Genomic DNA, 21911 nt, shown 5'->3' on the forward strand with positions numbered 1-21911 from the left:
CTTTAAAAAATCCACAAACCATCTGGGTTGTAATCCTCTCTTAGCACCCCGAAAAACTGCTCCCCGGGCTGTACCTGCTCTGTCTCGCACCAGGAACTGACAATCCTCGTTTCCCTCCCCGCAGAAGCAGTTTCTCCTTTGCACTCTGAGTCAGCATCACTCAGGCTTCCCCTCAGGGCTCAGGTTTGGGTCTTTTGTTTTCCATCTGTGCCGGTGCACAGTCTACGTGCTGAGCACTCTACGGTGCACATCTCTGGGGCGGAGCCTTCCTCCTAAGCCCTGCTTGTAGCTACAGTGTCATAGTCTCTCTTGGTGACTAGCAAGATGTTCTGAAATGGAAGCCAGACTCTGGGTCTCCCCAGCTCGCCTCCCTTTTCCTTCTCTGTGACTGAGGCTTCGTCTTGCTGATGCTCCCCGGCTGTGGGGCTGTCCATGTTCCTGCTTCTTCCCTCACGCCAGGGTCATCTGTCAGAATCTACCAGCACCACCCACTTCCCCTGCTTCTTCCAAGGACTCATGTAGCCTAGGCTGGCTTTGAACTTGCTATATTGCAAAGGATGACCTTGAACTTTTGATGCTTCTGCCTCTGCCTCCTGAGTGCTGGGGTTACAGGTGTTTGTTACAGGTGTCACACACAGGTGTTACAGGGGCTTTAAGTGTGCACCGTCACAGCTGGATATATGGTGCTGGGGATAGAGCCCAGAATGTCACACATGCAAGGTAAGCACTCTGGCAGCTGAGCCCCCCGCCTGCAGCCTGGATGCTGATGTGAACACATCAGGCCCCGTCGATGGGTGCTGAATGCCACAGCACTGATTAGCTCGCATCCGGGACACGACAGTTCTATCCCTAACGTCAGACTCATGTATTACTTATATTTTCTGGAAACTGAAGGCATTTGCTGTGTTCTCTATGATACCTGGGCACCCACACATTTCCTGGATCTGTAGTTAAATTCACACCTTCTAAACCTCAATAGTCCAGTGACTGTCGCACTGTGGTTGGCTCCCTCTGGCGCCTCTTTTCCCTCCAGAGGCATATGCTATGGGATGCAATATTTTGTCTTCCCAGCTGGCACTCCTGGGCAAAGCCTTGAGGGGATATCACCCATCTTCAGAGCTTCCTTGGCATGATGCCTCCCTTCCCCTTCTTTCTCCTCCTCCAGCTTGGATGGAAAAGCTTCCTATGCTGGGTTCTGCCTTACATCAGGGCGGCCTCTCTCCACAGGTTGCGTGACAGAGAACAGTGCTTCACCCTGGTGGACTCTCATTGTCATCTGTGGAATGACAGGCTGGGCCAGGAAAGCCACTGGATCCTGTGGTTTGCATACCCAGAGCTTCCAGGGTCACTGCATGGGGTGAATTTTCTGAAATACCATCCAAATATCAGGAACCAGTCTCCCCCAGATGCTGGCTAGGGAGGCAAGCTTTGGTCACAGCTGGGGACTATGTGCTCGAAGGAATGAGGTTGGTTAGCTCTTTATTTTTCTACACTGCTTCCTCCCAGGACCTGGCCATGTGCTCCACACTCTGCCTCCTTCCAGGACCTGGCCATGTGCTCCACACTCTGCCTCCTCCCAGGACCTGGTCATGTGCTCCACACTCTGCCTCCTCCCAGGACCTGGCCATGTGCTCCACACTCTCCTCCTCCCGGGACCCGCTGTGTTTTCTGCTTCCTGGCAAGGTGGGACTGGGCACTGGATTCTAACACCTGTTGGTTTGTGACCTCTCCCGACCACATCAGCGGGGCCACAGTTTCCTCATCCATAGAAAATGCGCCTTAATGGCCACAAGGTAGCCTGCAGGAGTTTAGTTTAGTTTCTGCAGATACGAACCCCACCATAATAACACAGCATCCTGAATCAGAGATGACCTTCAAGCCAATTTTCAAATATTGCCGGAGGTGCTTGGCAAACTGATAATCTAATCATTATTAGGGCCTAAGAATTCACAGACTTTTTGAAATTTTTTTTGAGACAGAGTCTCGTGTAGCCTAGGTTGGCCTCAAACTTGCTATAAAGTTCAGGTTGACCTTGAACTCCAGTCCTTCTGTCTCTACCTCCCGAGTGCTGGGGTTACATAGACCACATCTGGCTTATGTGGTGCTGTGGTTTGAACCTGGGGCTTTGTGCAGGTGAAGCAAGCCCTCTATCAACCAAGCCACATCCCCAGCCCCTACTCCTCAGAACTCTTAAGTGACTAAGGGGCTGAAGGTGGTGGAGTTTTGAACTGTGTGCCTTAGAGCGGAATAAGCCAAGGTGTGGTCTGAGTTCCTTGGACCAAGCTCAGTCCGCCTCAGAATGTAAGTACCTTCTACAACACCACAGTATTTACTTCTGTCAGCTGACACACGGGACTGTGATCAGAAAGGGCTTGGGGCATCATCCTAAGGCTTGGGACTCACCCAACCCTTCCCCCACCCCTTTGTCCCTCTGCAACCTCGTTCCTCTGCCGCATCACTCGTACCTTGTATCCTTGGATGTCTCCATTCTGGCTGTCCAGTGGGGGTGGCTCCCAGGTCACATCTAGCTGTGTGGCTGTAGCACTGTGAATGGCCACATTCTGAGGTGCTGCTGTGGGCACTGGAGGGCATGAAGGTTGGTGAGTGAGCTATGGAAGAGGAGGTGCCTAGGGCATGAAGGTTGGTGAGTGAGCTATGGAAGAGGAGGTGGCTAGGGCAGGGTGGGGACCCTGGACGAGTACCTGGGATTCATGAGGGAGGCCACACTCACCTGCCTCCCCGACAAAGACCTCTTGTGGTGGGCTCAAGGGTCCCTCTCCCACGGCATTGTACACGCTCATCCGGATCTCATAACGCTTGTGCTTGCTCAGATCTATGGACAAGAGTGGGGATCAGGAACACAGGTCATAGAGCCCGTGGGAGGAGTCCTCCATGGAGGTTAGAGCTACCGACTGGAGGGAGGAGGAATATCTAGCATTCTAGTGCCCTATGTGGCATTGGGGAGGAAACAGGTAAGAGGCAAGCCTTAGATGTTTGGGCTGTACCCTGCCAACAGAACTCATGACACAAAGCAGCCTCCTGTTCTAGGGTCAAACAGACCATTGCATCTCCAAGTGAATAGTGTTGAGACTGAAGGGGGCCATATTAACAGTCCTGGCCACCCTGGACCAGAGGGCCAAACTTTTTCCCATTTTGGCAGATGCAAACCATTTCAGCCATGTTCCTTTGTGTCCTACCTGTCCCCATTTACCATCTCTTTTGTTTTCCTACTCTCTCAGGGACCAGGGATGGAATCCAGGATCTCTAGAAGGCTGAGCACAAGCTCTACTAGTGAGCTGTACTCCAAACTCCACCCCACCCTACTGGCTCAGTCCTAGAGGGAAAGAGCTTATGGAATGTGAATTCTGGGTCAAGAAATCTCATGTATTAGTCAAGCTTGGGGGAGGAGGCCTGGTGAACAGAAGCTGCTGCAAAAAATGGGTTCTGTTGTCATGGATGGGAGATGTGATCTCTTTCCCTGGTGGCCAGTTGGTCCTCCCATTCTCTGTCCCCGTCTCCTTCCCACCATTGTTCCCCAGGAAGACAGTTCTGTCATGGAGTAGACCATGTTGAGGAGAGAAGGGCAGTCTAGACTCTGAGGTTGGTTTTTCCTGATCAGAAGGTCATGTGTGTATATGTGTGTGTCTGTGTGCACGTATGCATGTGCGTGTGTTCATGTGTGTGTATAAGAACCTGCTGAGGCTTCAGAAACAGAGAAGGCACAGAAGTGAGCCAGCCACATAACTCTAGGAGCCTCAGACAGGGCTAGGGAGACAGCGAGGGCCAACATTCCTTACAGTGGTCAGGTCAGGTAATAGCAGTAGAGGCCTGCCTACCTGTCCTGTAGTATGCTTTACCTCCTGTTGACCTGCTGGCCCCTCAGCCACTCACATCTATACTTTGCTACTCAGTGTTGATAGGACCCTGCTTCCCAAGCTCGTAAGACATACGTGCCACAGACGGTCCTAGTATTCAAACTGGGTGAGTGTCTGAGAAGAGGGAACCTCATCTGCGAGAATTCCTGCATCAGATTGGCCTGTAGGGAAGTCTGAGGGACCAGCTCACTGTGGGTGGGGCCACCCTTGGGTGGTATAAGAAAGCAGACTGAGAAAGCCATGGGGGAGCAAGCCAGGAAGCAACGTTCCTTCATGGCTTCTGTTTCAGTTCCTGCCTTGAGTTCCTGCTTGTTTTCCACTAGCAATGGAGTATGATTGGGATGTGTAAGCCAAACAAACCCTTTCCTCCTCAAGGTGCTTTTTCTTAGTCTTTTTTTTTTTTTTTAAAAAAAAGATGTATTTATTTTATATCTGAGTGCTCTATCTGCATGTACACCTTCATGCCAGAAGAGGGCATCAGATCCCATATAGATGGTTGTGAGCCACCATGTGGGTGCTGGGAATTGAACTCAGGACCTCTGAAAGAACTCTTAACCACTGAGCCATCTTTTCAGTCTCTTGTCCTATTCTTTATTACAGCAACAGAAGGTAAACGAGGGCAGTGGATGCCTGCTTGGCCTGGCTCCAGGTGTTCTTGAGGACCCCTCCCCAGCCCATCCCAGGAGGCCTAGGCTATGAGGAACCACCATGCAAAGGAACTTACTGTCCAGCTCGTACTGCGTGAGGCTGGGCCGGGTCAGGTTCCTCATGGAGTACAAGGCTAGGGGGCAGGAGGTGAGAGCCAGGGAGACAGCAGACAGAGGTTAGTGTCCACAGGCATCCCACCCACCGGGAACCAACCAGGCCTGGGAAGGACAACAAAGTTGGCGATGGAGTACGCAGGGGCACGCTTCCAGTTCCTGGTGCTGAGGCAGGGGCCAAGATGGGAATCGGGGAGAGGGTAGATCCTGAAATATTGGTGTTCCTCCCTTGGTGTACACTGACTATGGGGGAGCCCCTTGGAGCCTACCAACACTGGGGACAGTTCCGGGGGAACCCTCTCATCCCATTGGCTCCCTGGTTTCAACTTTGGAGCTCTCGGCAAACCATGGTGAAATATTGGCATTGTCAATTTTCTCATATGAACCAGAAACAATTTTATTGTCAGGAAATATGAGTGAATTAGATGCAGGCCATATAAAACCACAGCCATAGGCAAACATCAGCCAAAATAAATAAATAAAGATGAGGGAATAACATGAGCTGTTGGATTGGGTATTTCCGTGGGTTTCTTTTAATATTCTCTCACTCTGTGTTCCATCATTTTGTTGTCTGTGAACATTCCCAGAAGCTAAGACTCCACAAGCTTAGGAGATACAGGACATAGCGCCACAGACCACAGGGACCCAGGCTGTCTTCTCTTCCCTTCCTTCTTTTCTTTTGGTGACCAGTGGTGCTCCTCCTCCTCCTCAACACGCCCTCCCTCTCCTCTCCTTGAACAGAGATGGAGCCCTGTGGAATCTACATCCATGGCAGACCTAGCCTGTCTCCTTCACTTGGCCTCATGCGCTGTGTTAACATAAAAGCTTCCTTGACTGTTTCCTGCACTCCTTCCACAGCCAGGTCATCACCTCCACGCACCGGTGTGTCCTACAAACCCAGCGTCCACTCACACCCTCCTCTTGCTCACGAATTTCCCATCATCCTCTCTCCCTGGGATTCCCACCTGAGCATGCCTCCCCCTTTCTGTCTTCTATGCTTGAAGGCTGGCTTCTTTGGCCCTAGGGCTGGGTACTAGGAGGGGGTCTTGACTGTTGTAGGGCTGGGGACTAGGAGGGGGTCTTGACTGTTGTCCTTGGTGGGGGTCTAGCTGTTGAGCCTGATGGTCCTTCTAAGCTGGTGACTCCTCCCACACACATTTGCCTGCCTAAGCTGGAATCATCTTCCCATGTCGAGAGTCCTTTGGAACTTTTCTGGAACTTTCTCCCACACTCTCATGCCCATGGTCCTTGACATCTATTTTGGGGTTTATGGACTGAATGCCTGACTCTTCGTCCATCAGACTGATCCAAGAGGCCAGAGACCCTATCTGCTTAACCACTGGTGTGTGCTCAGAGTATCTTGGAGTATACAGAAGGTGCTCAACAATGCTCAGCAAGTGAGTGACTGGGGTCGGGAAAGGAACATGAAGGGGAGGGAGGGAAGTGGGGGAGGGCTGCAGGTTAGCAGACTCAAGGAATCTGGGAGCTTCAGGGCAGGGAGGAGAGTATGATGACCCCACCCTCCCCAAGACCCTATGATGGCTACTTACAGGTGAGCTCAGCCCACTTGGCCCCGGGGTTGTGGATGCCTCGAAGAGTGAAGCCCCTCAGCCCTTCATAGAGCAGCTCCCGGTACCGGATTCGAAAGCCCAGCAGGATGCCGTTGATCTTATCCTCAGCTGGAGGCTACAGATATGAGGGTCAAGTATGGGGAGGGCCTTTGCCTACTGCTCACCTCACTTCTCCCCCTCTTCCCACCCCACCTCCTGCAGCCACACAGCAGGGACTCTGTCTCAACCCGGAAAAAGAAATTGGAATGGCTTGGGACATTTCCGAAGAAGTTGTCACAGTCCCTTGGAGGTGGGGAGGGGTAGGAATCACCATGCAACCCCCGCCCCAGCTTTAGCAGAGCAGGAAACACACTCAGAGACATTAGGTACTGAGCCATGGTCACACAGCAGCCATAAGACCTCAATACACCTCTGCAGTCACCACCCATTGCCTGTCCAGGAACTCCATGACTCACTTCTGGCCTCCCCAGGGCTGATGACTATCCAGCCACCACTTCCTGGTATTTCCCATGAGCTGAGCCCTCTGCCTGTACTACAGTATGCGTGAAGATGCACATGCCCGTGTCTACGGACCCTCTTTCCTTTTTCTCTTCCTGTCCTTGGCTGAGCTGGAGAACAGGCGTTTTGCCAAGTGGAAACTATGCTCTTTATGATACATCTTCTAAGAAATCTGTTGAAATGGTTCAGCCTTTTTATTACCTTCTTAATTGCTTCCCTGGCTGCCATAGGCATCGCCTGGCCCTTTTGTCAGGGTTTCCTATCTACTCCAGCCTCCTCTGGCTCACGTATGGCTGCCAAGTCATTTCCACTTAGTGGGTATCCCCTCTGGGATTCCCAGGCTTCAGTTGCACAAGAATTGCTGCTGGGCCAGTTCCTCAGATCCCAAGAAGTAGGGACAGGAGCTGGCCTTTTTGGGGGAGGGCTTCTGTGGGTGACCCATTGAGCCCAAGACTAGATTTCAGAGAGCTCACGGGCAGGTTGATTGATGAGGTTGCCTCTGGCCCTGGTAGAATCAACAGTGCCCACCAAAGAGCAGACAGCTGGGGGAGACTCTACCCAGACAAGGGGATACCACTCATGATGAGGGTCACAGGTCTCTGTTGGGAAGCCTGTCACTGATCTCCGTGTCTGCACTTTGTGGAGCCCTGGGCTCCTCACAGCATTCAGGTGCTTTTCTATACACAGATTCATGACCAGGGGTCATGAAACTAACCCTGTCACTTGAGCCGTGTGACTTCAGGTCACAGAACGCCCCTCCCAAGTCTGTGCTCGTCTGCCTGACGTATGTATCCAGAGGCGGAGTGTGTGCATGTATGGACACACATGTATCTAGTGCTCTGTGATGTGAACATGCCTATACCTCTCATGCCTTCCTCTGGGTTCTGTGGGTGTAGAGCAGAGGCAAAGGCAGCTCTGGTGGGGGCTGGTGGAGTTTTCAGTCTCAGGCAAGAGCATATTCGAGTCCTTGGAAATGAACCCACCCTGTCTACCTAGCCGTACCTGCCATCGGATTAGCACAGAGGTGGTGGTGTGGGGTGTCACCGACAGGATGGTGGGTGCCTCATCAGGGGCTGTGGAGAGAGGCAGAGGAGTGAACTCTGGGGACCAGGAGTGTCAGCACCACCCAGGAACACAGGGACCAGATTCTGTCAACATTGGATGGCTAGGTAGGTCCCGGACACCCACGACCCCTATTTCTTCAGAGCAAACAGCCGGGGTGAACTGGGGGCTTGACTTTAGCCTAAGCCAGGGCCTTGGAGCCCCTCAAAGCCATAGTACTTAGGATGCTGTTAGGTGTAGGGTTGGGGTAGGCATCTGCCCCTACTTCCTGCTAGCTGGAGGGGCACCACTCAAATTCCAGGCTGGGGTTGGGACCCTGCACCCTGGGAAAAATCCCTTTGGTCCCAGACCTTGAGGCATTGTGGCCTGGAGGCAGACAGGCCTAGCAGGTCTAGTGAGCCCTCTCTCACCCCTAGAGGCCCCTCCCACGGGAGAACACTTCATGCCCAGGAAGCGATCAGGGTCAAGAGCAAGAGCTCCAAGCAGGGAGGTGGCGCTGACCGGCCTGCAGGGTGGTCAGCGACTCTGACTCCTCACTGAACTCGCTGTCCCCGATGTCGTTGGTTGCTTTCACTCGGAACTTGTAGGATGTGAAGGGCTTGAGTCTGTAGAGGGAATTGGGGGCCAAGGACCACGGTGTCAACCATGATTTGAGCATGAACGATCCCCCACAGGCTCACGTGTTAAAGACTTGTTTCTGAATTGGTGTGACTGCTTTGAGAAGTGGGGCCTTGGTAGAGGAAGCGCATCACTGGGGACAGAGCATAAGAGGGTACACCTTATGTCCTCCTTCTAGGTCTCTTTCCTGGTCACCATGAGCCTTTGTCACACACTCCAAAGTAACAGACTAGCTGTCTTCTGCTGAAGCCTCTAAGGCTGTGTTCCCAAAAAATCTTTCCCTCTTAAGCTGCTTCCTCCTGGAGATTGTCACAGTGACAAGTCTGACTGACATAGTGTTCTTCAAGACCCGGTCCCACACACCTCAACTGTGGGGTCTCATCTATCCTGCCGGAAGGGGAACCAGGGGAGAAAGTAAGGTGTGAATGCTGACCCGCCCCACAGATGGAAACATGAAGGCTGGGGAAGGAGTCACTTTGGGACAGGCTCAAAGAGACGCTGAGTGCCCAGGCCAGGTCCCACACCATCCCTGCTTAGGCTGTCTTTCACTGTACTCATAAGCTATACATCTCCAGGTTTATGTTTACCCATGTTTTGGTGGTCATGAAAACATTCATGCCGGACAGTGGTGGTCTTTAATGCCAGCACTCAGGTAGCAGAGGCAGGCAGATGTCTGTGTTTGAGGCCAGCCTGGTTTACAGAGTGAGTTCCAGGACAGCCAGGGCTACACAGAGAAACCCTGTCTTGAAAAAACCAAAACCCAAACCATTCCCACCTCTCTCTCCACACAATTGAATGTATGGTTCCCCACCAGTTACACTGCCTTTCCTAAAATTAGAATTTTTTTTTGAGGTGGGGAGTGGAGTTCCCCAGAGACAAGACGAATTGTCTCTATGAGTCTCATTTTCTTCCCGATAAATGTCTTTCTTCTTGATTTACAGGGCTGGGGGAGAAGGAGGAAAGCCTCGCTCAGGTTCCAGGTCACGTTGACTGGAATATGAAAAAATACATCCACCAGGGATTAGATTAGATTGAGGCCAGCATTCTAGAGAGGAGCTTCATACCCCTATTAGAGATAGGAGGAGGACGCGGGCAGCCAGGAGAATCACTAATGAAGTTTAGCAAGCGCTTCGCTAAGGGAGCCCAGCAGGGTCCACAGATAATTAAGAGGTAGCTTTAATAGCTTCCCAAGGAGGGGGAGAGAGCTGGAAGGGGTGAGTGTGCCTAGTGGGGTGAGCCGAGGAAGACTTGGGTGACCAGCTGAAGGTGCTCTCAGAAACCACCCCCTCCCTCCTGCAAGGACTACTGGAGGTCTCCGGGAGAGAAGGGAACAGAGAGGTGGGTGCGAACCCTGCTTTACCTGTCCACAGTGAAGGCAGAGGCATTGTGGCTCACAGATGCGGAGTGCAGGGCCCACCTGCCGCTGGGCAGTTCACGCGTCTGGATGGTGTAGTAGCGGACTGGGGAGAGCCCATCGCTGCCTGGCTCCCAGGACAGCAGAACGCTGCGAGCCTTCACGTCTTCCTGCTGCACCACGGGCTTGCTAGGGGGCTGCGGGCGGTCTGGGAGGCAGGGGAGGACACAGGTGAGACAGGATAGCCTGAGTAGGGGTGGTAGTGGAGCGGCTGTCCCTTCTCCAGGGCAGGGAGAAGGTGTTATGAACTGGACACAGACGCCTCCACTCTATCTCACTTCCACATTTGTGAGTCTTGTATGGTTTCTGCCAGAAGTCAACACACGAGTCTTCAGGTGAGACCTGCCCTCAGCTCCCAGAGCCCTGGGTGCCTGGAGAGTCGTGCCTCTCGTGACAGCTTCTGACAGAGGAGTTGACACATTTGCTTCTGCTACTGACAGAGATGGGACCTGCCTTGTGCCTGCCTGAGTGGGAGTGAGCCATGCTTCCCTGTGGGAATTCATTCCCACCATCCCCCATTCCATTCTCTGTAGAGCCCATTCTGTATTGTAGACTAAAGCATCATGTGTCTTCACTGCTTATCCCAGTCACCCACTAGGAGGGGCACTAAGCCTCCGGGTGGGCTACAGAGCCCCGCTTCAACTCCCCAGGTCTGCCCCGCTCTGCGGGCAGTCACCTCTCTTCTCTGTGGTCACCACCAAAGCTTCAGCAGCCTCTCCCCAGCCTTTCCGGGTCTGGGCCGTGATGCGGAACAGGTAGACAGACTCTGGCTTGAGGCCGGTGGCCATGTACTGGCGGGCGCTGGGTGCCAGGACCTCCACCGTGGCGGTGTTGGCTGTAGTGGCATTGAGCCGGTGTGTGATCTGGTAGGCTGTAGGGAAGAAAGGCAAAGGGCAATGAGGGACAGCAGAGAAAGCAGCCCCAGTGCCCTGTGAGAGAACCTAGCCCTACATGGGTACAGCAACACATGCCGTCAGGCCTCCATGGCTTTGCTTTGGCTGTGTGACATTCTTCTCGTCACCCTTATGCCTTCAGCTATGGTGGAGGAAGGCGTGCTTTGGTGGGCTAAGGAGTTCAATGCACAGCGTCTTAGATGCCAGTATTAGTCCATATGGGGATGAGAGAGGCCAAGTCACCTGGCTTTGAAGCAACATCCCAAGGTTTTCTTTTCTTTTTTTTTTTTGGTTTTTCGAGACAGGGTTTCTCTTGTGATTTTGGAGCCTGTCCTGGAACTAGCTCTTGTAGACCAGGCTGGTCTCGAACTCACAGAGATCCGCCTGCCTCTGCCTCCCAAGTGCTGGGATTAAAGGCGTGCGCCACCACCACCCGGCAAGAACTTGATATCCTTCATCGTTTGGTCTTCTCAGGTGTGCCATTCCTCCAAGACTAGTGTCAAACAAGCCCAAGAGAGAGGTGCAGGTAGACCAAGTCACCTTTGGGGTGTATATTCATGAGTTTATTTAATTAAAAATGAAAAAGAATCTATTTTACTTGTATGAATGTTCTTGCCTATCTGCATATATGTATACCATGTGTGTGCCTGGTACCCATGGAGGTCAGAAGGCATCAGATCCCCTGAAACTAGAGGTAGAGATGGTTGTGAGCCCTGAGGACCAGACCTAGGTCCTCTGCAAGAGCAGCTGGTGCTTTTAACCACTGACTCCTCTCTCCAGGCCAAGTTTATTTTATTTAAAAGCATTATTATTATTATTTAGACAAGATCTACTTGCTAGGCTGTCTAGGCTGGCCTAGAACTCCTCAAGCCTTCGTGTATGTGTGTGTGTGTGCATGTAGAGGGAATCTAGCTTAACCAAAGTCTACTGGATGGAAAGCTGGAAGAAGACCGGCTGGAGGCACTGGGAAGGATAAAGACAATGCGTAGTTCTTAGGAGAGCTGAACCTTGACCTTGCTCTCCTGCAGATACTGTGATGGGCTCAAAGTTCCAGCAGAGGAAACAAGACTGCTGGCCAGCATTCCTCGACAGCTCTTCACCTAGGAGGCAGGCCGCTGGGAATCCCTGCAAGGGATCGTCTTGACGACATTAGCTGATTTGGGAAGACCTAGCCTGATGGTAGACATGACCATCCTGTGGGTGGGGGAGGGCCAGCGGTGTCTGAGCATGCACTGGTTTATTGCTCTGCTCTTGACAGTGGATAGGATGTCACCAGCGCCTTGAGCTCCTGCTGCTGTGACGTCTCTGTCAATGAGGGGCTCTATCCTGGAACTGGGAGTCAGATAAATCCTCTCTCTCATCAGTTGCCTTTGCTAGGGCATTTTATTACAATAGGAGAAGAAATGAGGATGAAAGCCAAGATATTATCATCACCATTATTACTGCCACTGGCATCATCACCATTACCACCCAACCATCCACCATCATTGCCATGATCACTACTACCATCCTCCTCCTCACCATCACCCTCCTCACCATCACCCTCACCACCCTGGCCCCCATCATGAGAGAGTCCTGCGCTGCGCACCTAGCTGGGCTAGAACTTTCTATATTGACCAATCTGGTCTCAAAGTTGCAGTGCAACCCCTGCCTTTCCCTCTTTCGAGCTGGCATTACATAATGGGCATCATCACTCTTGGGTCTTCAGACTTCATTTTTTTTTTTTTTTTGAGAGGGTGTGTTGGTTTGAGTGAGAAACATCTCCCATAAGCTCAGGTATTTGGGCACTCGACCCTTAGGTGGTGACACTAGGGATGTTTCAGAGGCGAGGCCTTGCTGGAGGAAGTACATCACCTAGAGGTAGACTTCGAGGTTACAAAGACTCGTTCTACTTCTAGCTTGCTTGCTCTGATTTGTGATTTCTGTTAAAGATGAGATCTCTCCGCTTCCTGCTTTTGGCTGTCACTATGCCTGCCACTCACTGCCCTGCCTCCCCTCCAGGATGGACTCTTTCTCCCTCTGGAACCATATGCCTAAATAAACTCGGCTTTGGGTCACGCCGTTCTGTAACTAATAACAGGGTCTCGTGTAGCCCAGGCTGGCCTCAAGCTTGCTGGTATCAAAGGACAGCCCTGAACTCCCCATCCTCCTGCCTCTGCCTCTCAAGTGCTGGGGTTACAGGTGTGACCACCACGACTGGACCGTCAGATCCTATGCCTCAGGGGCCGAGGACACCTCTCAGGTCTATCCTATCTCTGTTTCCTTTACCAATCATGCCACTCCCTTTTTCCTTCCTAGGGAGGGCACAGGAAAGGGTGCAGACTTACCCAGGATGATACCATTGGGGGCCGCGGGGGGCTGCCAGATGAGCCGCACGGACGTGGTTCTCACCTCCGGAAACAGGATGCCCATGGGTGGGCCTGGGACTGGAGGAGGCAGAAGGGAGAAGGTGAGGCTGCTGCTCCATCCCAAACCCAGTCCAGGATCAGCTGGGCACTGAGGGAAGGGAATCCCTTGGCTCAGTGGGCTCGTGTATAGTATATATCTCTGAGCAAAGGATCACAAAACAGGATCTATCCTCAGGCTAATTTTACAGGCTAGAAGGTGAGATGAGGAGTGTGGACTCCTCAAATAGGCTTTAATTATTTGGTGGGGGACCCAAGGCTCTGACTTCCTTGGGTTCTACGTGTCCATGCATGGGCTCTCGGAGTGGGTGTGGCGTTCTTGGTTTTCTAAGTTGTATTTGTTTCTAAATCTGTGCTGGAATGATCAGGGGGCCTCAGTCAGGGTCTTGCAGACCATTCACCCAGGGCCTTGCAGACCCCAGCCTGGTCTGTGCTGTAGAAGGCCCGACTGTGGCATCTTCCACCTCCTGAGGTAGCTGTGGCAGACAGGAAAGTGCTCATCTTGAGCCTGGGGCAATCCTCTCTCCATACCCGGCTCTGGGAGCCTGGCATTTAAAAGTTCAGGGGGGCCCAAGGGTACTCCTAGACTCTGAGCAGGCTTGTTCCCCAGATCTAGCTCCTATGTGCCCTGGGGATGGTCAAGGGAGCGTTGTTTGGGGGTTGCGGCTGGAGCATGAGGATGAGGACAGGGTGAAATAAGGACAGTGAGAAGGACCTAGTGACAGAGGAGGGGGAGGGGACCTCTTCCTGTGACACTCTGTTCCAGCCCAGAATGTCAAGGAGATGAGATGTGTAACTCAGACTTGGCCTTCTAGGTCATTATGTGGGTCTATTTGTCAAGGCAGGAGGATAGAACATATTTAATTTAACAGCTCATTAGCTTGATTTATAGTTAGAATATACAGACATACGGTGCTGGGGCTTCCTTCTGCACTTGTCTAGGCCTCGCAAATGTTTGTGGTGGGCAGGCCGTTTGACTGCGTGCAGGAGAATGGAGGGATAGAGGCCTCTGTCAGCCCGAGGCTGGGGAATTCTGCAGAATGCGGAGCGTTGCTGGTGTCAGTCTTTGGCAAACAGGAAGGAGGCTCATGCCTGGAATTAAGACTTTTTCTCCCATAGACTTTGCTCAAGGCAAGTAAATCTGCCTCAGGTGGAAATAAAATAAAAACCAACACCAATTTTTTGTTCAAGCTACCTGCCCTACAGAGTGACCATGAGATATCCAATGGCTTTTCCCCCATTTTCCCCTATTGGCTAGGAATAGCATCTTCTTGCAGTGGATATGGAAAATGACCCTCTTTTCCATAGGAGGAGCCTGAGACTGGGGATGCCGGTGGTGCAGGGTATGAGGAAGGATGGACCCTTGGGGTTCACTGGGATGGAGATTTACCGTCATCTAGTGTCCGCTCCAGGATGGGAGGGTGGCTGGGGCTGCCATCACCGATGCGTGTGAAGGCCAGAACCTGAACCTCGTAGAGCACATACTTGCCCAGGCCTGTGAGCTGGGCACTGCGAGACGAGTTGCCTTCTACCAGCCAGAACCGGGGCTGGGAGTCTGAGTCCTTCTCCTTGTACCTCACCTGCCATAGCCAACACAGATGAGGGTCTTAGCACTGGTCTGGTCCTGCCAGCCTCTGTCTGGAGTCTTTTCCAGGAGTGGACGGGGGATGGGGCAGGCACACTAGGCTCCTCTGAGGGGCTTGACCCCAAAGGGTCAGTTGCAAAACTACTATTGTTTTTGGAAGGCTTAAGGCACAAGGGGAGACTCAGCTGTACAGCTAGAAGTCCCTGTAGGCCCACAAGGGAGTAGGGACAGAGGTGATAAAATCCCATGATTCTTCCCTTTCAGGCCAGGGCTAGGCCACATGATCACATGGCCACATAGCCCAGAACAATTTGGAAAGGAATTTTTAGAAGATCATAGTAATTGAACTGGGTTCCTTACGGCTGAGGATAAGATTTGGGGCTCCCAAGCTCAGCCTCCTGGAAGAAGGGAACAGTTTGAAGAACGCTGTCATTCACTGGATGTCTCTTTATCCCTAAAGGAGGACTTCCTGGTTGCTATGGTGACTGCTGGATGGGAAGCTAGACAGATACCCCATGCCTTCTCTGTGAGGCAGAGATCCAGAGGAAAAAAGACAAGGACAGGATACCCTGGACGGGGGACCCGGGGAAGATGGTGCAATAAACCCCACTGACCCCGAGATCTACCTTGTAGCCCAGGACAAGGCCGTTGCGATCTGCCTCTGGGATCTCGCTCCAGCGAACCAGCATGCTGCTAGAGGTGGTGGCCAGCGCTGACACGTTGGTGGGGCCAGAGGATGGGACTGTGGGAGCGAGGGGTGAAGAGGAGGAATAAGGACCCAAGGATAGCCCTACAGTGGTGGAAGCGGAGCAAGATGTGGGGCCACCCGAGGAGCCAGCTCCATGTCACCAGCTCCGTGAGAGAAAAGACAGCACGTGCGGACCACAACTACAAAGGACCCTACGATGGTTTGGGGATGCTGCAGATGCGGTTTCTGGGGTCAGCTTTTCCCCTCCTTTTCCTTTTCTGGGGATCTGAGGTGTGAGACAGGGTCTCATGTACTGCCTTTGAATTCACCATGCTGCCAGGAACGATCCTGAACTTCTGATTCTCCTGCCTCAACCTCCCAAGTACTAGGATTATAGGTTCCAATGGGCATGTCTAGTTTACGCTGGGAATGCAGTCTAGGGCATATTAGGCAAACAAGCACGCTGCCAGCTGAATTGTATCCTCAGCCCTGCCTCCCTTGCTTTTGTCTGCTCAGTCTAACTTTTTAAAATTAATTATTAATTATTATTGTGTATGTGGTGAGTGTGAAGGGTGTGTGTGCATGCCCCAGTGTGTATTTGGAGGACACCACTGTAGCGTTAGCTGATTCTCCTTTTGCCATTATATGTATCCTGAATCAAACTCAAGTCACCAGGCTTGTATGACAAGTGACTCTACTGGCTGAACCATCTTGTCGTCTACCTTCACCTGGTTTTGATATGAATTATCACTATGTAGCTAGGCTGGCTTTGAATTCAGGAATTCAGCCTACCCTGCTTCCAGAATAACTTTGGATGACCTTGCATTTCCAGTCAGTAAAGGAGGGCAAAGCTAGGGGATCAGGGAGGCCAGAAGGCACACCTGTCAGTTAAAAAGTGTCAAGGAAAACACACACACACAGACACATACACAGACAGACAGTCAGACACACAAACACACACACACAACCCCATAGGGCAGTGAACCACAAATTGAACAAATAAGGGTTGCCTGTGGATCGGGGTTCATAGTCTAGGGATGATAATGCCTTCCTACTCCTAGGAGGTCTCATTTCCTGAATGTTCTGAGCTCAAACCCTTCTGTTGGGTGTTGGGGCTAAAGCTGGGTGTCGGGGCAGTGGGGTGGGGTGGGTTATTTGGAAGCTAGTATTGCCTCACTGTCCCACTGACTCCCCCAGAGTGGGGCCTATCACAGGGAAGGGCAGTACTGGGCACCAAGGAGCGGGGCAGGGTGCTCTGCCATGGGTGGAACATGGGATAGATAGCTGTTTAAGCTGTCTGTAGAAAGTGGGTGCAGCGTGGCCTGCTCTTGGGCGGTCTCAAAAGAAGGGCAACGGTACCTGACTCCCTGGTTCTGCCCACCACTGCCTGGCTCCAGGGCCCACTCCCAATGGCGTTGAAGGCCTGGACTTGGACGCGGTACTCCGTCCACTCCTCCAGGTCCTCAATGGTGTATTCCCGCTCCACACGGTCTTGTACCATGTGGCTCAGTGTCTTGCCGTGGCCGTCGGACCGGCTGTACTTGATCTTGTAGCCCACCGACTCAGGGTTGCCATTATATTCCATTTCTGGGAGGGGCTGGGGAAAAGCAGGGGCAGAGAGATGAGGAGCTAGGAGGGAGACCACCCTGTATTCCCTCTTCCCCAGCCACCGGTTGAGCAGCCGGTGCCCCAAAGAGGTGCTATCCCTAAGCTGGGCTTGAGCTGGTAACACTGTTTCCATGTCCCTCTCCCCATCTGTCCCCGCTGGACTCCCACGAGAGGCAACACCTTTGTTCATTGTGCACATGGTTGACGTGATTGACTCATGTCCTTCCCCCGAGGCTGGCCCTTTCCAGCACGCTCAAAACCTGTCCGCCCAGTGTGCTGACAAACCGGACCCTTTAGCTCTGGCCGTCTTCCTGTTTAGCCCCCTTACTCGGATTGTCAACACACACTTTGTTAATTGCCTACAACACCTGGCCTTTGCTCATGCTGCCCTTCAGAGGAGAGAGACCAGGGTGGAGGCACCTTCATGTGGACAGGATGCGTGTCACTGCCAGGAAATCCTGCAATCCAGCAAACCTCAGTCTCTCCTGCTGGATCTCATCTTTTTCTTACTGATTAGGGTCTCACCAAGGGGAACAGGCAGGTTCTTTCTCTGGGTCATAAAGCTCAGTGGGAGGGGCCCTGCTTGTGGGTTCAAGGTGGGACAAATCTGGTGATGTTGGTAGGTGGTGGAGGTGGGCCTTGAGCCTGAAGCAGACGTCAGCTGAGAACCTGGCACCCATTCTTCTGAAATGGGTGTGTCTGTGGGCTTCTCTCTCCAATTTGCCTTCCAGGGCTCCAAATGTCCACAATCTTTAGTGTACCACCTCCTAACCCACTTCATCCAATTCCTTCTAGCCTCTCCCTCACCCACCCAGCCTTCTCTTGCCTCCATGTGCCTCTCCAGACACTTACTGGCATGAGCTAGAGATCATTAAGACAGAAATGGATGGGCCCAAGAGGCTGAGATGGGCCTGGCATGCGACTCCCCTACCAGCTAAGGAGAGGTAATGGGCCATGCACTGTTATGAGCCAAGTGGCTGCTGATTTCCCGTCTCCCCGGAACCCCAGTCACCCACTCTCTAACTTTTATGTTTGGAAACCTTCAGAGACAATTAAGGAGTAAGTGGTGTGTGTGTGTGTGTGTGTGTGTGTGTGTGTGTGAGATCAGCTGGCGGGGCATAGGGAAGAGCTGAAGTTGAGGTCACAAGAGGCTATATGTCCCACTTACACACTCACAGTGCCCTGGGCCACTGGGCTGGCCCCAGAGTGTTGCTCAGTGCCTGCCATCTGAAGAGGAGCCATTATCAATAACCACTGTCCATTGGGGCTTATGGTGCCAAGTCTTCTCATAGTCACCAGCTCCTTCTGCCATACCGTCCCAGTCTGTGAGTGACAGCATGGCTCCCTGGTGCGGGGGTTTGTATTAGTTTACACAGCCAATGAGTGCTCTCTCTTAGAGGCACCGGAGAGCCACTGAGCGGGCTCTTTCTTTGCAAGGCTTCTGGGTGTCCCAAGGAGGATAGGGTGCCAGATGCCACCCTCGCTTTCATTCACGACTCTCAGAATTATTCTCATTCACTCCACAGGTTTCTAGCACTGCTGCCTGGGACTCCCGCTGAGGTGCACGGTGCCAGTGTGGCATGAGGGGCACAGCAGTGTTTGGTTCCTGGCTGTGAGAGGACAATGTGCTTGCTCAGTGGCCTGTGTTGTGGATTTGGGGGCTCAGTCTCTTGCTGTTAACTCAGGGAATGGGGGGGTCATGGGGAGGCTATGTGACCTCCTTCTGCTTCAGTTTCTTTCTTTTCTCTTTTTTTAATGACTTATTTAACTTTATTTTATGTGCATTGGTGTGAAGGTGTCAGATCTTGTGGAACTGCATTTTCAGACAGTTGTGAGCTGCCATGTGGGTGCTGGGAATTGAACCCGGGTCCTTTGGAAGAGCAATCAGTACTCTTAACCACTGAGCCATTTCTCCAGCCCCCCTGCTTCAGTTTCTTTCTATGCAAAATGGGGACTAGCCTTATGCTTCTGTTGTGGTTTAATGAGAGCGTCTAAAGATAGGGTCTGAATAAAGTTCCTGTTTCAGAGGAGGCCACAGCACACCAGAAAGCTACTTCCTGCAGGTCACATTGTCGTGACCCTCCACGTCCAGCCCTGACCTGTGGGAGTGGCCCCTTCCCAGTCTCTACCCCAGCAGCAGGTGCCCACTTTCTGGCCATTTCTAAATCCTAGGTCCACTTTGTGGTTGCTGTGTGTCCATGGGCAAGCTCCTAACCTCTCTGAGCCTTAGTGTTCTTAGCTGTGAATTAGGACAAGACTGCATCCTTCTCAATGTTCCTGGGAGGGGTCAATGAGGCAGGAAGTTTAGGATGGTTGGCATCTGGCATTACTTCTGGTAAACAGCATTTTATCTGCCCTCCAAGCCGCCAGTGCGTGCAGGTATGCAAAGTGTGTGTGTGTGTGTGTGTGTGTGAGTGTGTGTGTGTGTGATTTCTCAGGAGTCACCCCACTTTGCTTTTTAATTTTTATTTTGGTTATTTTTGAGACAGGGTCTCTCACTAGGTATCCATGGCTGGCCTGGAACTCCCTCAAACTCACAGAGACCCATCTACAACTTTGATCTGTGCCACCACGGCCAACTTCCATCCTTTATTTGTTTGGGGCAGTCTCTCACTGGCCTGAGACTTGACAGTAAGGAGAGGCTGGCCGGCCATCGAGCCCCAGGGATCCTCCTGTCTCTGCCTCCCCAGCACTGAGACTGCTTGCACATGCTAACATACCTGGCTTTAAAAGGTCGATGCTGGGGGCTGGAACTCAGATCCTCACACCTGGAACTAGCTCTTATAAAACAGGCTGGCCTCGAACTCACAGAGATCCGCCTGCCTCTGCCTCCCAAGTGCTGGGATTAAAGGCGTGCGCCACCAACATCCAGCACAACAAGCTCTTTGTAACTGGGTTATCTCCCCAACTCATACAGAAAATCTTCTAGCTCTTTCCTCTCCTTTTGCCACAGTGAACTACTGGGCACCTTCCAGGTTAGTAACGAAGAAATTTAAAAATATCAAAAAGTAAAAACCACACCATAACAGCAGCACCCCCCCCCAACCCAAAGTAAAGAGAAAGAATTATAGATATTCAGTCAATGACCTCTTGGAGGTCACCACGTTGCAACAGTCCTGTGGGGACAGTCCTGTGAACAGCCCATCCCCACTGCCCCCCTGAGGGAGCCTCACCATCCATCGGAGCCACAAGCTGGTCTCACTGGCTGTGCGTAGAGTCACATTCGCCGGGGCCATGTCTGGGGGCGCCTGGAGGGTCTGGATCTTCCTGGAAGGTTGACTGGGTGGGCTGGTGCCGACAATATTCACTTGGCGCATGCGGAAGCTGGGGTGGGGTGGAAGGAATGAGCAAGGTATGGAGGGGGTTGCCCCCCCCCGCCCCCGTCCCTTCCCATCTGTGCCTTACCTGTAGTAAGTGAAGGGGTTAAGGTCCGGAACCTCCATGGAGCGTGCATCAGGCTCGTTGCTGAGTTGGTAGATCAGCAACCATTCCTCTCCCTCCCCGATCACGCCCACCTGGAGAAGGGAACCTAAGGCCTGTCCAACTTGCTGTGCCTGAGTGGGATGCTCTGACTCCCCAACTCCCTAGCAGGCATCATTCCCACCCACGGAAGGTCTTAGTCTGAAAGCCACAGCTGAGTGCAGGGTGGCTCGAAGTCTCCTGCATTAGCGCCTCACAGCAGGCTGCGTAAACGCATTTTTAGGCCTGAACCCAAGACCAGCTGATAGACCAGATACCTGTAGTTTCAGTGGGCCCCCCACCCCTTACAGGATCTTCTCAGGGTCACCTGAGGCCGCCTGGGGAGGACTCTGGGTCCCCTCTAGCAAGCTTTACCTGAGCTTCTACCACCCAGCGGGAGATGGATGTCTTCCCATCATAGCCAGGCCTGAACTGCAAGGTCACGGATCGTGGGCCGATGTTGGAAATGCCCAGGTTGGTGGGTGCCCCCGGGAGCTCTGGGAAGAAAGAGTAGGGTAGACAAAGTAAGAGGGTGGCTCCCCTGGGAACAGGACTCTGCAACAGGGAGGAATGGGAGCAGTTGGCTTTTCTTGGAGACATTTCAGAAGAAGCCCAGCCACGGCCTATCTGTGACACTGATTCTGTCTTACAGGTACCGCATTCCTGTTGGGAGGCTGGGGCAGATCTGAGGGCACAGACCGCCTGGAGTAATGTGTGCCGGGGGCTTCCCTCGGAAGGTTTGGCAATAAGCAAAATGCCCACAAAGCTGCACAAATCAAGCTAGGCTCAGAACAAGCATTTGGATCAGAATTGTCTCTGTCCGCACAGTGCTGCAGCCCTCCATATCCTGTGATGCCTGGAGAGATGAGAAGGGGTGGGGCTGGGGCAGGCAGGAGCCAGCTTCTCTTTTCCAGCCAGGAGCTCAGGAGTTCTTCGAGCTCAGGATGGACAGAAAGAATGCAGATTCTGCAGTGTGTTTGAAGCTAACCTTGGCTACATAGTGAGTCCAGGCCAATTGAGGCTATAGTGTGAGCCCCTGTATCAAAAACCCAACCAACAAACAAATGAAACAAACGAACAAATGCACAAACCATCCACACACATCAGTTTGAAACTAACTCTTCCACCCCCTTCCACTACAGACTGTATCTTTGATTGACAGGGTTTAGGATCACCATGGAGACAAGCCTCCACACATGTGAGTGAGTTTCTAGGTTGGGTGGGGTAGGGGGTGAAGGGGGTGACAGGAAGACCCGCCCTAACTGCAGGTGGCATCGCTCCATATGCTGAGGTCCTGGGCTGAGGTAAAAATAAAACAATCAATCAATCAAACAAACAAAACCCCCCCAAAACAGAGAGATAGAGCTGAGCACCAGCGTCATGTGTCATGTCACCCCCGACCCTCCAGCTCCCAGATGCTATGTTACCTGCTATGAGCTCTTCCTGAAGTGACTTTCACTGCATGACAGTTGAA

General features: G+C 52.5%; 1 protein-coding gene across 1 annotated transcript in view; it reads right to left on the minus strand.

Moving 5' to 3' along the window:
- The window catches only part of Sdk2 (sidekick cell adhesion molecule 2), a 278134-nt gene that overhangs the window by 34105 nt on the left and 222118 nt on the right, over positions 1-21911 (minus strand). Inside the window, exons 22-36 of the mRNA XM_057775509.1 lie at positions 20813-20934; positions 20384-20493; positions 20152-20302; positions 16730-16967; positions 15309-15424; positions 14488-14677; positions 13020-13118; positions 10476-10670; positions 9746-9947; positions 8269-8372; positions 7708-7778; positions 6187-6322; positions 4600-4656; positions 2732-2833; positions 2466-2581 (exon numbers count right to left, since the gene is read on the minus strand). Of these exons, the coding sequence (XP_057631492.1) occupies positions 2466-2581; positions 2732-2833; positions 4600-4656; positions 6187-6322; positions 7708-7778; positions 8269-8372; positions 9746-9947; positions 10476-10670; positions 13020-13118; positions 14488-14677; positions 15309-15424; positions 16730-16967; positions 20152-20302; positions 20384-20493; positions 20813-20934 (2009 nt within the window). The remainder of the gene's footprint in view (positions 1-2465; positions 2582-2731; positions 2834-4599; positions 4657-6186; positions 6323-7707; positions 7779-8268; positions 8373-9745; positions 9948-10475; positions 10671-13019; positions 13119-14487; positions 14678-15308; positions 15425-16729; positions 16968-20151; positions 20303-20383; positions 20494-20812; positions 20935-21911) is intronic.

The sequence above is a fragment of the Chionomys nivalis genome, chromosome 7, assembly GCF_950005125.1.
Source record: "Chionomys nivalis chromosome 7, mChiNiv1.1, whole genome shotgun sequence".
Lineage (NCBI taxonomy): Eukaryota > Metazoa > Chordata > Mammalia > Rodentia > Cricetidae > Chionomys > Chionomys nivalis.